The sequence below is a fragment of the Erpetoichthys calabaricus genome, chromosome 13 (genome assembly GCF_900747795.2).
Source record: "Erpetoichthys calabaricus chromosome 13, fErpCal1.3, whole genome shotgun sequence".
NCBI lineage: Eukaryota > Metazoa > Chordata > Cladistia > Polypteriformes > Polypteridae > Erpetoichthys > Erpetoichthys calabaricus.
In genome coordinates this window covers 4086357-4100698 of record NC_041406.2, presented here as the reverse complement: position 1 = coordinate 4100698, position 14342 = coordinate 4086357, and the positions used below count along the sequence as shown (strand labels likewise).

Below are 14342 nucleotides of genomic sequence, written 5' to 3'. Positions count from 1 at the left end.
GCGCACGCCTGTATTACCGCCACAGAAAATTAAAGGTATATTACAGACGTACAAGCCAGCGGACGTACAAGACGGTATCCTCCAATAAAGGCGCGCACAGGCATCCTTCAGTAAGGGCGCGCACAAAAAGGCGAGCCTCAAAAGGGCGACCTCAATTGGGCGCAGCGAATAAAGGTGCGCGAAAATAAAGATCTGCACCTTTGTTGCTCTTCATATATTCCAGAGCCATTTGAACTAAATTATCTACGAACGCCTTTATTCGCTGCGCTCATTTGAGGTCGCCCTTTTGAAGCTCGCCTTTTTGTGCGCGCCCTTATTGAATACAGCCGTACAAGACAGTATTACAGTCACAGAAAATTAAAGACACACAATACACGGCGGCAGCCCACGAAGAACAGTCAGCTCAGCAAGTAAACATCAACAAAAGAAAGGCTGAAAGAAAGACAAATACGACCAACAAAAAGAATGAGGTCAAAGTCCCTTGCCATTTAATATAGACTGTTCCTACTAATGTTTATGCACTACTGTTCTAGCGCCCGTTATTGTAACGGGCTAAATGACTATAATATATGTATATATATATATATATATATATGTATATATATATATATATATATATATATATATATATATATATAGATTAATTGCTGTGGCTTGCACATTTCTTGCATTGAAGACATGCAATTTATAATAAACTTCTGCAAATTGTTTGAGTCAAATTAAAAAAAAAAAAAAAAAAGTACTAGCTAATTAAAAAAAATTTTGAGCAGCTACGTGTATTTCTTTCTAATTACTGATTAAGCACATAAGGATCTGTAAAACCAAACAATACAACACAGTATTTAAAATAAACATTTGCTTTTTGGGCATTTTTCTATACTTACAGATTCACTGTAATTAATCTGCACATAAGAAATCAGACAGCACCAAAAAAACAATGACCAATATGACTTAAGGCTATGTCACATTAGACGACTGCTGACACTTTAATTCGGGTACTGCAAAAATGCATCCATTACTCATTTACTTTTTTTATGATTATGACTAATACACCTAATTAGAGAAGTACAGTTAAATGTTTTCTTTGGAGAAAGAACTTGTCATCTATGAGGCCCCTTCACTTGTATGCTGAAAAATGGAATTGACCTCCAAATTATCAAAAAAAGTGATGCAGTACATCTTTTAAAAATTGTTAAAAGCAAATGGAGGAAGCTTTTATGCATCATTTGTATATCATATTAGAATACAAATGTAATAAGAATGTCCACTCCTACTAATTACTCTTATCAATCCTTTGACATTAATCTCAGATAACATGCTTGTGGTTACCTGCAAGTCGTGTTTCCTTTATTCCTCTCAAAACCCATGCAGTGGGTGAATTTGTGAGCTAAATTATGCCAGCATACATGAAAATTGCTACAGGGGCACTGTACATTGGCTGACCCTGTGCTCTGACCCTCAAAGGTCATGCAAAAAAACAGTTTTCCCTCAGGGACTAATAAAGTATATCAAATCCAAATACATGCAGAAAGCAGAAATCTCTTTTCAGGCAGCTGTAACAAATACTGTATAGCAAGAACTGTGAATGGAGGTTAGTGATTTGAGCAGGTACACTATGAGCACACAGGGAAAATATGTGCCACACTGGGGCCTCAGAGAGCCCAATCACATATCAAATTGATCACAAATAGCTCGCTGACTATGCTAAATGTGAGGGTGTTTAAGATTTGTCAGAATGCTTCAGAGCTTGAAGCCCGCTGCACAGATATATGATGTCAACTCCGTGCCAAGAAGAATGTCCTGCAGTCTTCAGTGACCCCCACTGAAAGAACTGAACAACCATTGCTTTGTTCCAATCAATAACTTCTCTTCTGCCTGTACTGTATTTGTATGAATAAATGATTAAAGTAGAACATATATTTGGCGCGAAGGCTGCAATTTATAGCAAGTTGAATATATGTATATATACATTCAACAAATCCAAATTGTATTATGTAATATCATCTATTGTTGAATTCTGCTCTGTACTTGTAATATTTCAATTGTACTATTATATTGTATTGAGGATTACTTGTGTTCTGTTCTGCACGCCCAACCTACCTGGAAAGAGGTCTCTTTTTGAATTACTTTTCCCGAGGTTTCTTCCATTGAGTTTTTCCTTGTCTTTACTTAGAGAGTCAAGGTTTTCTGTGAAAAGGCAGGGCCTGTTAAAGCCCCACTGCGGCACGTCTTGTGTGATTTTGGGCTATACAAAAAATAAATTGTATTGAATTGTATTGTATTGTATATCATTTTGTACCAAATTTCTCTTGTCTTAATATTTGCATCATGGTTATATATACAGATTTAAGCTATGAGTTGCACTTGTCACACACGTATGAATAGGAGGGAGCTGTATGGACCAAGTGAAAGTAATTCCACACCAGGGCGGGGTGCACTAAACCTTCTTCTGTTGTCTGTGCAGACCAAAAAATGGGAAAACCTATCTGAATCAACCCTGAAGATGTCAATTCCGGTTCCAGTGCTCAGAAGAGTGTGACTTCTGGTTTCAGCGCCCAGAAAAACATCACTTCCAGTTCAGACACCCAGAAGAACGTCACTTCCGGGTATGACGCCAGAAACCCATCAGTTCCAGTTCACCTATGTCACTTCCTGTCTGGACATTTAAAACCGCCATCTTCTTCAACCATCCTCAGCTCTTGTTTGGACTCCATCAGAGACACTTCAGTCTCAATTTCAAAACCCATTGCAGCCAGAGATAATATACGAGAGGCTGCCCCAAACCTTTTTTAAGTGTGTCTGATCTTTTCACACACTTCTACAAAAGAACATCTACCCAAGGAACATACACCCCCTTACTAGACACACTTACCCACATCTGCAGGACATCTTGTTACCTGAACCTGTGGAAGCTCAGCAGAATACCAACAGAGTAGCCCGATGACTGCACCCATGCAAAACTCTAGGCTCTTACTGTTCCAGAACCCATAAAATTGACAACTTCTGAAACACACCTGCCCCTCCCAACAGATAAGGGACTAACGTTACAATAATTATCATTATAGGTGTACATTGTTGTAACATTTAGAACGTTAACACCATTAAATTACTTCTCTACAATCAAAGACTTTATTACCATTACAGATATTGGTAATTTAAAGTCACCAGTCTGTATGTCAGTACCAGTACTGGTATGTACCAGTTAGGCTGTCATTTCTGAATGCTTTCCCCAAAGCACAATGAATCACAAAGCAATCTAAAACCTGATTTTAGATCACTTTGCAATATTAATAGATTACAATTATTACTTCTTATTATGTGGCTGATTTATTTATCTGGTTATATTTCTTTTGGTTTTTCAGAATGTGAAGTGACTTGCTTGTGGTCACACAGTGTCAGCAAAAGGACTGGAACACACAAAGTCCTGTCCAAAACCTTAACCATTACACCACACTGCCGGAGTATACATTAAAAAGTTTTGAAAAAAGAAACATCTAGGAAGGCATATTTACACACCAGTAGCCCCAGAATACAAAGACTTGGAGCACATACCCACCACACGACGAACCACCTGAATTGGGACCCGAGTGCAGAGGGCGACACAGCTATAATGTAAATAAAAATTAAACACTCACCTGTACAAAAGCAACAGTGACGACGATAATGATTGCCTAAAATGGTAAGAAAAACACTTCAGTCAACTAGTCTCATATTACAACGTTTTAAGGCTAATAAGGACTAATAAGTTTCAATGCATCTCTTACCACAGTGATGCTGACGGCATCATCAAACTGATGCATTAAGACGCTGATAACAGCGGATGCCAGCAGGAGCATAATGAGTGGGTTTTTAAACTGGAAGAAAGCAATTCAGAATGTTAGTCAGATGTTGGTATGGCTCAGATTACACAGCCAGCTCTTAAAAGCCTCAGCTCTACAGAGAATCACAGACTTTAAAGGGACGGAAAGGGAAAATGCAGAGCAAATCTGTTCAAGGGAGTTCATGCAGGTAAAGTTTATTTAATTATTTTTATGTAAAATCTATGAATTTAGAAGTTTATTCAGTATCTTTCAGCTTTATGCATAAATGGAATCTACAGTAAGTTGATGAATCCTACAGTGAAGATGCTGCTCACTTCAACTCCTTTTTTATAATCTCACTAAAGTAAACAACCAGACAAATAGAAGATTCTTACATTTACTTTCTAAAGAGAAATATTCAGATGCAGAGGCTCATGAATAAATCCCTGATAACACTATTGACTGTCTTGGCATCAAAATCAAAGATAAGCCATGAAAATGAAGGGGGGATAATGGCCGCTTTCAACTTCCTCTAACATCAGTGCATCTGAAGTAGCTTTTTTTAGTTCAGAATCACAGAGAATCAATCGCTGTAACACTGCTAATGGGAATTTCAATGTATTAATGTTCGTCTTTCCTATTTTCCTTCAGTAGTAGGGCGATGTACCGTGTTAGTCATTATGGATGCAATGACAAGTGAAGCAAAATGGAACCTTTTATGGGCTAACTAAACAGATTATAATGTGCAAGCTTTCAAGGCAGCTCAGGCCCCTTCTTCGGGCAAGTTGTAGTCCTGTAGACTAGTGAGAGTCCCACTGTGGGATCTCTTCTTCAGCTTGTGGAATAAGCCCCAGACACAGACAGGTAGACATGTTTAAGCACCACCATATGTTTATTTACAGTTACTATTTACAAGAAAAAGTGCACCACAAACCCCCAAGACTCCCCAAAGTCCAGGCCTCTTTCACTCTGCCTTCTTCACCGCCTCCACCCTTTCCACCAAGCTCTGTCCTGCTCCTCCCCCCGACTCCAGCCCTCGAATGGAGGGAGGTGGCCCCTTTTATAGCCACCCGGATGTGCTCCAGGCGCCTCCCGACAATCTTCCACCGGCACTCCCCAGTGTGGCGGCAGCTGCGTACCTCTTCCTCCCAGCACTTCCGGGTGTGGCGGAAGTGCTGAGGTTCAGGACTCCGTAGGCATCGGGGCACACCCTGGCGGTGACCACGGGCCCCTACAGGGCTGAGCTTCAAAGCTCTCTAACTGTGGTCCCTAAAGCAACCAGGGTGGTCGCCCCCTCGTGGTCTGGAGGAGGCGCAAGCCCTCCTCTGGTCCTCCTTGGCGTCCCGGCTGGGTACCACCACCAGCCGAGTGCCACAAGCTATGAACATCTAAACACTAATCAAGACTGGTTCATGACCTGCACATTACTCTGGTAAAAGACTTAAATAGGTCGTCTCACTCATTCATCACAGTTAGCCTACACGTCTATTTACTGAGACATTATTTTAAAAGATTACTACACCAACAGAAAATCAATATACAAGACCGTTACACGGTGAGGAAATGGATGGGAGAAAATTAACCTGAAATTAGAAAAAGATATATTTATATTTTTAATTAGAGGCTTGTAGCAGCACTACATAATTGGACTGCAATTCCCAGTATATTCTCTCTCACACACACACACACACACACACACATATTGATAGATAGTGAGAGAGATACAGTGAATTAAAAAGACAAAATGATAGACCGACACACACATTGTCACACATGCGCCCGTGAGGAACACGCTCTGGGCTCCTCTAAGGTAAGTGACAGCATCCTGGGTCGAGTGGGGAGCTGTCACTAATCATGCCCTCTCCTATTCCTTCTACAGCGTGAAGAACACGCCCAGTGCGGGCACCTGACTCCACGCCCCTTCTGGTCCCCTGCCTATAAGTCACGGGGTTGAAGGAATTGAGGTCCTGCTCGATTGACCGACTTGAGTCAATAAGGAACCGGACGACTGTTTTTTGGCTACTTTTGTTTGCATTTACTGTTATTGCCTCCACACCAACGAGCGCTTGTACTTTTGCATTTATTTTTGTTTGAAGTGAACACGGATGACCGGGTTGGCACCACAGCATTTACCAACTCAGACTTATGATTTCCTGTGGTGGACTGGTGCCCTGCCCGGGGTTTGTTCCTGCCTTGCACCCTGTGCTGGCTGGGTTGGAAAATGACTGACTGACAGACTTATGATTCCTCATCTGACTACAATACATACATATTTTATTTATACACACAAATACACACACACAGGCACCCATACAATGTGTATACATACAAATGCCCCAATATATAAATGTCTGCACAAAATACACACAACTTAACAGCAGATATGTGTGTGAATATCTTTTTTTTATGCATTTGTAATTTTATATAATACTCAAGTCTGGTAAATGAGACCATACTATACCGTAACAGCTTTACAGACTGCTGTCTCGTTGCTCATCACAGCGGCAGACCATGAAGTCATTCTACATGGCTCCATTTTGGGGCAAATCTGTATAATGGTATTTTAAAACTCAAGATGCTTCAAGTCCAGACATGACAGGAGTTAATATTTGTAAACTTTTTAATTTTGTGACTTTCTGATACATTTAATATGACTTGTCACACAAATGTGCTTGGGAGTCAACCTCTGGGCCATCTAGTGGTAATTCAACCCGAATCGAGGGTTGGCGCTGTTGCCTAATGCCTCTCCTCTCCCTTGTCTTGCAGAACTGACAATTGGCGATAGGAAGGCAAGTGACATTGCTTCTGTGCATCATCCCCTGAGCCCGCCACTTTACTGGCTCCACCGTCATCTTGCTTCCAGTCAAGTAAAAGAGTACCATCTGTCAAGACGTTATTTATTGCACATATTAAATCGTGTTTATTATTTCGATTTGAAATTATCCAGGGTTTGCCTAAGGGTGCCCCAAATCTTTATCTGTGTTCTGTTCTTCATTTACAAATTCAATGCTAAAACAAACATAACTAGGCCTCTTATTACTGAATCATACTATACTAGATAATAAGTAAAAAAAAAAAAAAAAAAAAAAAAAAGTTACTCAAAACATAGGAAGATGGTAAATTCTGGAAAAAAACAAAATGAAAGTCCTTTGTTACATATTTTATGATAGCATTATACTTTTAAGTGCACATGGTGACATGATACCTGTGAAATGTATTTTTTCCACAAAGGCTCATCTTCACTGATATCAAACTCATTCCAGCCATGGTAGGCACGTCGACGGGACACTTCACTTTGGCTCAAACCGTACTGTAGGTCAGCCTGGTAAAGAAAAGACAGCATTAAATGAAAATGATGTCTTTAACAGCAGTGCATTGAAAATCATCACAAACAAGGACTCTAAGCAAACATTCTAGAGTTGACAAGAGGCTGAAATAAACATGTGATTAATAAAAACTGTCACAAGGCAATAAGACATGTAAAGTTACCCGATCAGCCTGCAGGACAAAAGCATATCATTTCACACTTACTTATTTTTTTTTCTAAGTAATAATAATAATAATGATGTATTTTATTTATATAGCACCTTTCCCATGCTCAAGGTACACAAAGCACACATAAGACCAAAAAGTGGTATATCAGTTTATGAATTACAATCAATAATGACCATTTGCTTACAGCTATATGGAAAAGTAAACATTTCTAGCCATAAAAGAAGTTCTGTGTATCACAAACAGAAATTCCTTTAATTTTTTTAATGACACCTTAAAATAGACACATTTCCATACCACAGTCATGAATAGTCTTTTACAATATTAAGCGAGAAGTCTTCCTTCCTTTTGTTCAGGAAAATGATTTAAGTTTTTTGTCAAAAAATGAATGATCAGGGAGTTCCCTTTAAAATGGAACCAAACTGGCTGATCTATAACAAAGCCTGTAACAGAGTCATTACTTAACATCAGAAGAGGGCTGTGGAAACGTAACTGTCCTCAGTGAAGGATTGTGTGGTAAACCAGTATTGGAAAAGAACTAAAATCCCCAATTTTTAAAAATATTATGGTATCAGCATTTTCAGTACCAGAAATAAATGCTAATCATCAAATTGTGCTCAGCTTTTCTGCCTTCCGATCTCTGGTGCCCAAGTGGACACGCACACCCCTTTCACCTTTAGCGAACTGTAAACTGCATGCATGTTTTGATGAGCTGGAGACTCATTCTGGCAGACCTACGACAGAGCATGTGTGGTTTCAACAGTACGGGGCCACAGCTCACACAGCACGACATTCACTCAGAGTGTTGAAGGAAATGTTCCCTGGGCATTGATCTCTTTAAGGGGAGATGTGGGGTGGCCGGCACGGTCACCAGATTTAAGCCCATGTGGCTTTTTCCTTTGGGGATACATAAAGGAAAAGGTTTTCAAACATCGTCCTCAATCTCTAGAGGATTGGAAGGAAAGGATCAGACAGGAAATCGATGCCATTAGGCCTAAGATGACCCGGAGAGTGATGGAGAACTTCTAGGAATGTCTTCAGCAATATATTGCCAACAACAGCATCCATTTATCTGATATGATTTTTAAAACCCATTAAAACAAAACTGTTTTTATGTACAGTACTGTGCAAAAGTTTTAGGCAGGTGTGAAAAAATACTTTTCAGAAATACATAAAATTTGTTTTTAAATGGCTTTGTTCATTTTTTATGCCCATTCAAAATGTGGGAGATCTTTATGCCCCCCCCCCCCCCCCCCCCCCCCCCCCCCGTATTACTTTGTCCAATTACTTCTGAGCCTCTGAAAATGGGGAGACTCTGTGAAAAATGGGTATAATTATAGAAAGTTTAATGCAATATCTTTGTTAAAGCCCATAGATAGATAGATAGATAGATAGATAGATAGATAGATAGATAGATAGATAGATAGATATGAAAGGCACTATATTAATGATAGATAGATAGATAGATAGATAGATAGATAGATAGATAGATAGATAGATAGATAGATAGATAGATAGATAGATAGATAGATAGATTTTATTAATCCCAAGGGGAAATTGACATTTCACACTTACAATTAAAGCTGAAGGTCTATACTGTACTTCTGTCACATCTTGATTGCTTAATTTCAAATCCACCGTGGTGGTATACAGAGAGAAAATTACAAAAATTGCATCAATGTCCAAATATTTATGGACCTAACTGTGTATCAACTCAGATGACTGAGTGACAACTTTCAAGAACAGATTCATATTTCCAAAGTATTGCAAGGTCACCCCTTATTGTGATAACCAATAATGTGAACTTGATGGACAGGTATGACAAATTAAGATACAATCTCTGACTTTTTTCTCCATTCTGTCATGGTACATGAAACAGGAGACGTTGGACAGAAACACCTACTGTATCTTCTGTTTGTGAGGCCCCAAACACTCTATTATATGTACTGCACATTTGGTTGAGCATTCAAAGGTAATCAGCTCACGCTTGCACACATACAGAGCCCACCCCTACAACTTACGAGAAAAATGAAATCTGTCTGATGTTGTCAGGGCGAGTCACTGCATCTGTGTCACACCCCAAAGTCTACCACCAAAGGTACTTCAGGACCTACAAGCATTGGCTAGGGACAGAGAACTAGCAGGACAATAATGGAAGGCAAACAAAAGAATGTGATAATCCACAAATATGAACATCTATTGTGCCAAAAATACCTAAAAACCGATTCATGTGCTCCATTACAATAAATTAGTGAAATAATGAATTAATGTTATTAAAATGGTCATAAAATGACTCTTACAAAAATATGATATCAAAACCAAAAAATACTGGCATAGTGACTGGCACACAGTTGGATAATGTACATGTGGTGGAAAGTCATTTTAACACAACCGGATATTGATGAAGCCTACGAAAAAACTTGTAATCCCGGGCCACCTTAAACTTCTTCGCACCTCCTCATCCGCGTCTTTTGTTTTGCAAATGCGTTGATCAGCACAAGCAGCCTGCTGTCCCATCTCCCACAGACCGAGCTCAAATCAGGCAAAAAGTCCTCCCAGTTTTTTCATAGGCCTCAGGGATTCTAGTGATAACAGACCCAGCAGCAGCTTCCCCATTGTCATCACCTTATAGTCTGAATTCTTATGAATATACTTATTATATAGTTAGATGGGTAAACAACAAGCCTAAGTTGACTTACAACTGTGCCAAATGTGCACTGTTTGCTCATTCCATTCTCAGAAAGACGATTTGCATGTGGATCCTCCAAAAGTAAACAACTACAACTGCCACAGATGCTAATGTCTGCCTGCTGCCCTGTAGTCTTTTCAGGAATCACACACATTAGTAGCTCTTTGTGAGGCACAGATTCATCCAGACATACTTTATCTGCGGTTCTGCACAATAGGGTAAGAATCTGAAAAGAATACAAGGAGCACAACGCTGCACAAGCAAGAAGGAAGTCAAGTTTGCGGTTTCTTTATAACACCCCATTACACTACTGTCTTCTTCTATTCTGGACATTTTGACATTTGTTAGTACTGAAACTTGATTAATAGCAGATGGCATCAGGGCTGTGGAGTCGGTACACAAAACCTTTGACTCCAACTTCTCAATTTATGGGACCACTGACTCCTCTCTTTGTTATTAGACTAATACAGTGCCCTCCAAAATGCTTGGAACAAAGTCACAGTTTCCTTGATTTAGATCCTCTGCTCCACAGTTTAAAATTACAAACAGACAATTCAGACATCATAATTAAAGTGCATATTGCAGACTTTCATATGTTTCGATCACTTTTCTACACGATCTCTCCATTTGAGGGCACCTTAAGGTTTGCGATGATTGGCGTCACAGGTGTTTGCAATTCCTCAGGTGGATTTTAACACTTCATAAGATACCTCGACTTGCTTCTACCCTTTGGAGACTGTAGTTGCCGTTGTTCAACATGAGGGTAAGAGCTGTGCCAGTGAAAGTAAAAGAAGCCATTATGAGGCTAAAAACAAGAATAAAACCAACCAAGACATCAGTAAAACCTTAGGAAGACCTAAACCAAATATCTGGAAAATCATGAATGAAAAAGAATACACTGGTGGGCTCAGTAATCGCAAAAGGAATGATAGGCTGAGGAAGAAATCAACTGTGCTGATGACAGAAGAATCCTCACTATGATCAAGAAAAAGCCCCCAACTGCCTGCCTGACAGATCAGAAACAGTCTTCAAGAGGCCGATATGTTTGTGTGTGTCAGAGACGACTGTCAGCAGAAGACCTCATGAACAGAAATGCAGAGGACAGACTGCATGATTCAAACCACTAGTTAGTCACAAAAAAGGGTGGCCAGACTACAGTATGCAAAAAAACGCTGAAAACAGCCTTCAAAATTCTGAGAAAGGTTCTTGTGGAAAGACGTGCAAAGATTACGGTGGTGTCTATGTATAAAAAGTGTGAAATGTATGCAGATACCCTTTAAATGAAAGTCTGCAAAGTGCACTTGAATCACATATGAGTTGTCTGATTTGTCATTTTAAACTGTAAAATAATGGAAAAATCTGTTTTTGGCCCAAACATTACGGAGGGCACTGTATGTTTACTATGGTGATTGAAACCGCACTACATACAAGTTACAAAGCATTTCATCACCGCCATCACAAATTATCAGGCTGCTTTTTAACACACTCATCTGTAAACTTTGGGTTTCAATGCTGCTGCGGCTTTTGTATATTTATTTATTAAATAATAAAGTTTTAAAAAGTAGTTTAAATAAATTGCTATAAGTGAAATTGACCGTTTTAACACATTATATTACAATTTACATTTAGCTGGAGTCATATTTGGCACACTTTTACCGACATCAACTCCAGTAGCTCAATAATTGCTTCGACTCCACTGCCCTGGTTGGGATGGCTTGTACACTAAAATATGATAAATACCGGTAATTCTACAAGGGATGGCATTGTGATAAAAGAATTCACCACATGTTACTAACAGCTGTGAGTTGTTTACATTGTCATTATTAATTTTTAATTAGCAGAAAAAATAGTGTGAAAAAATGGAGGAGTATTTGGATACGTTGGGCTTTATTCTTACATTTCCACATTTACTTATTTGGCTGACGCCTTTATCCAAAGCGACTTACAACATTTATGACACAATTAGTTAATTATTTTTGGTTTTCCAATTAGAGCACCGGCAGGTCAAGTGACTTACTCATGGTCACATAGTGTCAGTAGTGGGATCTGAACCCACAACCTCCGGGTTTAAAGTTCAAAGCCTTAACCAACACACCACACTGTCTGCCTATTCTGAACTTTTGAATAAAGTGGGAAAGTTATGTCTGAGATGATGCCCTGTGCCTTCTTCAAAAAGTAAGTACAGGGTGGCACAAGGAAACGGGAAATTTTGGAACTAGGTGTTGGAGGCATTGGGGCATTGGCAGTTGTTTGGGACCAATGTGACTTCGTTTAGAACCCCTTGCCATTAGATATAATGGAACAGTGGAGTGGTGCGCAACAAGTGTTTGCTGTGAAAACCTTTTATAAGAATGGGGATAGTGTGACTGCTGCGCATCATTACCACTTAGGACGTCATAATGGCTCATGCGATTACAACATCCATCCATCCATTTTCAAACCCGCTGAATCCGATCACAGGGTCACGGGGGTCTGCTGGAGCCAATCCTAGCCAACACATGGAACCAATCCCGGGCAGGGCGCCAACCCACCGCAGGACACACACACACACACCCACCCACACACGAAGCACACACTAGGGCCTATTTAGAATCGCCAATGCACCTAACCTGCATGTCTTTGGACTGTGGGAGGAAACCCACGCAGACACGGGGAGAACATGCAAACTCAGGTCTCCTTACTGCGAGGCAGCAGTGCTACCACTGCACCACTGTACCGCCCGTGATTACAACATGGGTGAGTAATTTCGAAGAAACGGGTTCAGCCTTATAAAAGAAGTCCCCAGGCAGAGCCACTTCGCATACTGCCCGCAATTGACGGCAGCTATTCGACGACTGTTTGGAAGGCACGTCATTTCACGCAATGGTGACATTCCAAGCCCTCCGAGATGCCCAAATCTCACTGTTTGTCATTTTTTTCTGTGGGGACATCTTAAGAGCCAAGTGTATGGCACACATCCTACAACCATTGCTGAACTAAAAAGAAGGATTGAAGAGGAAATCGCTGGCATTCCTCTTGACGTATTACGTCGAGCAATCCAGAATATCCACAACAGGCTGTCAGAATGTGAACGGAGAAATGGACAACACCTTCATGATGTTTTCTTTAAAAAATAAAATGAATATTGATTACTATCATTAATTGCATATCCTGTACTATACACTTCATCATTAAATGTATTTTTGTGATGTGTTTATTTGTGCACTGAAAGTCAATTGAAAATTTCCCGTTTCCCTGCACCACCCTGTACATCAGGCTTGTATTTGAGCAATACAGAATAATAAAGTTAAAATTCCATCATAATGACAAGAAAAACAAATGATTTTTTCCACTATCTGTTTTTCAGTAATTTAGTTGAAGTGCTCCATTATGCAGAGTATCAGCGTAGCTGAGGAAGTGTGTGTGTTGTTCTGCAGACATAACTGGCATTTAAAGAGAGAGAAGACTGGAATATTGGCTTGTACACTAAAATAATGGAGCAATAAACTGAGAACATGGAATCAGAGGAGCTGCACTGTGCATGGAGTGGAGCGGCATACGTTTATGTTATCCAGTTGAACTTCAAATGGAAGTGAGCAGCGTTTTTGCCAGAAGCTTAAAGAGAAGTAGAGTGCACACCTTTTCATTTTGACCAGTAATTAAAATGGAAACTCCTCGTCTGAGTATGGATGGTGAGCAAGCTTGTGTTTAAAACAGCAGCTCACCGGAGGTGGTGCAGTGGTAGTGCTGCTGCTTTGCAGTAAGGAGACTGTGGAAGATTGTGGGTTCGCTTCCCGGTTCCTCCCTGTGTGGATAGCGCTTTGAGTACTGAGAAAAGCTCTATATAAATGTAATTAATTATTATTATTATTATTTTAAAAAACAAACGGATAAAGAAGGATTTTCCCCTCATTGCTTTGTTTTCTTTTTTCTAAAGAGACTCATTGTACTATTTGTTAAGTACGTTAGCCTTGTATCTTCTTGATAAACATCTTATGAACATTTTACAAGGGTAAGTCATAATTATCTAACCCTTTTGTGATCATTCTGTTTGGGTTTGCTATACCGCCTTCTACGTACTCATGTGGAAACACGTTGTGTCTGTGGTCACAGTGGTAAAGTTTCGATCATAATCAGTTAGTTTCTCTTGTTGTTTTTCATCAGTAAACATGGCTGTTCTGTTCCCTCTTTGTACCAAAGGATTAAGCATTTATTTCTTTTTTATGGGATGAAGAGGTACTGGGGGCCAACATCTATAGGTGGCTTTCTTCACAATATTTAACGTGTTTTACCATAGTAGTGTCTTTACGTTAGGGGTGGGCAGATTCAGTCCTGGACGGCCGCAGTAGCTGCAGGTTTTTGTTCCAACCCAATTGCTTAAT

At 39.8% G+C, this 14342-nt stretch overlaps 1 protein-coding gene across 3 annotated transcripts in view; it reads right to left on the bottom strand.

The window, feature by feature from the left end:
* The window catches only part of atp2c1 (ATPase secretory pathway Ca2+ transporting 1), a 130421-nt gene that overhangs the window by 73798 nt on the left and 42281 nt on the right, over positions 1-14342 (bottom strand). For all 3 annotated transcript variants that reach the window (XM_028817894.2, XM_028817892.2, XM_028817893.2), the window contains 3 exons: positions 7006-7122; positions 3765-3854; positions 3636-3671 (listed from right to left, as the gene is read on the bottom strand). In XM_028817894.2, coding sequence (XP_028673727.1) covers positions 3636-3671; positions 3765-3854; positions 7006-7122 — 243 coding nt within the window. The remainder of the gene's footprint in view (positions 1-3635; positions 3672-3764; positions 3855-7005; positions 7123-14342) is intronic.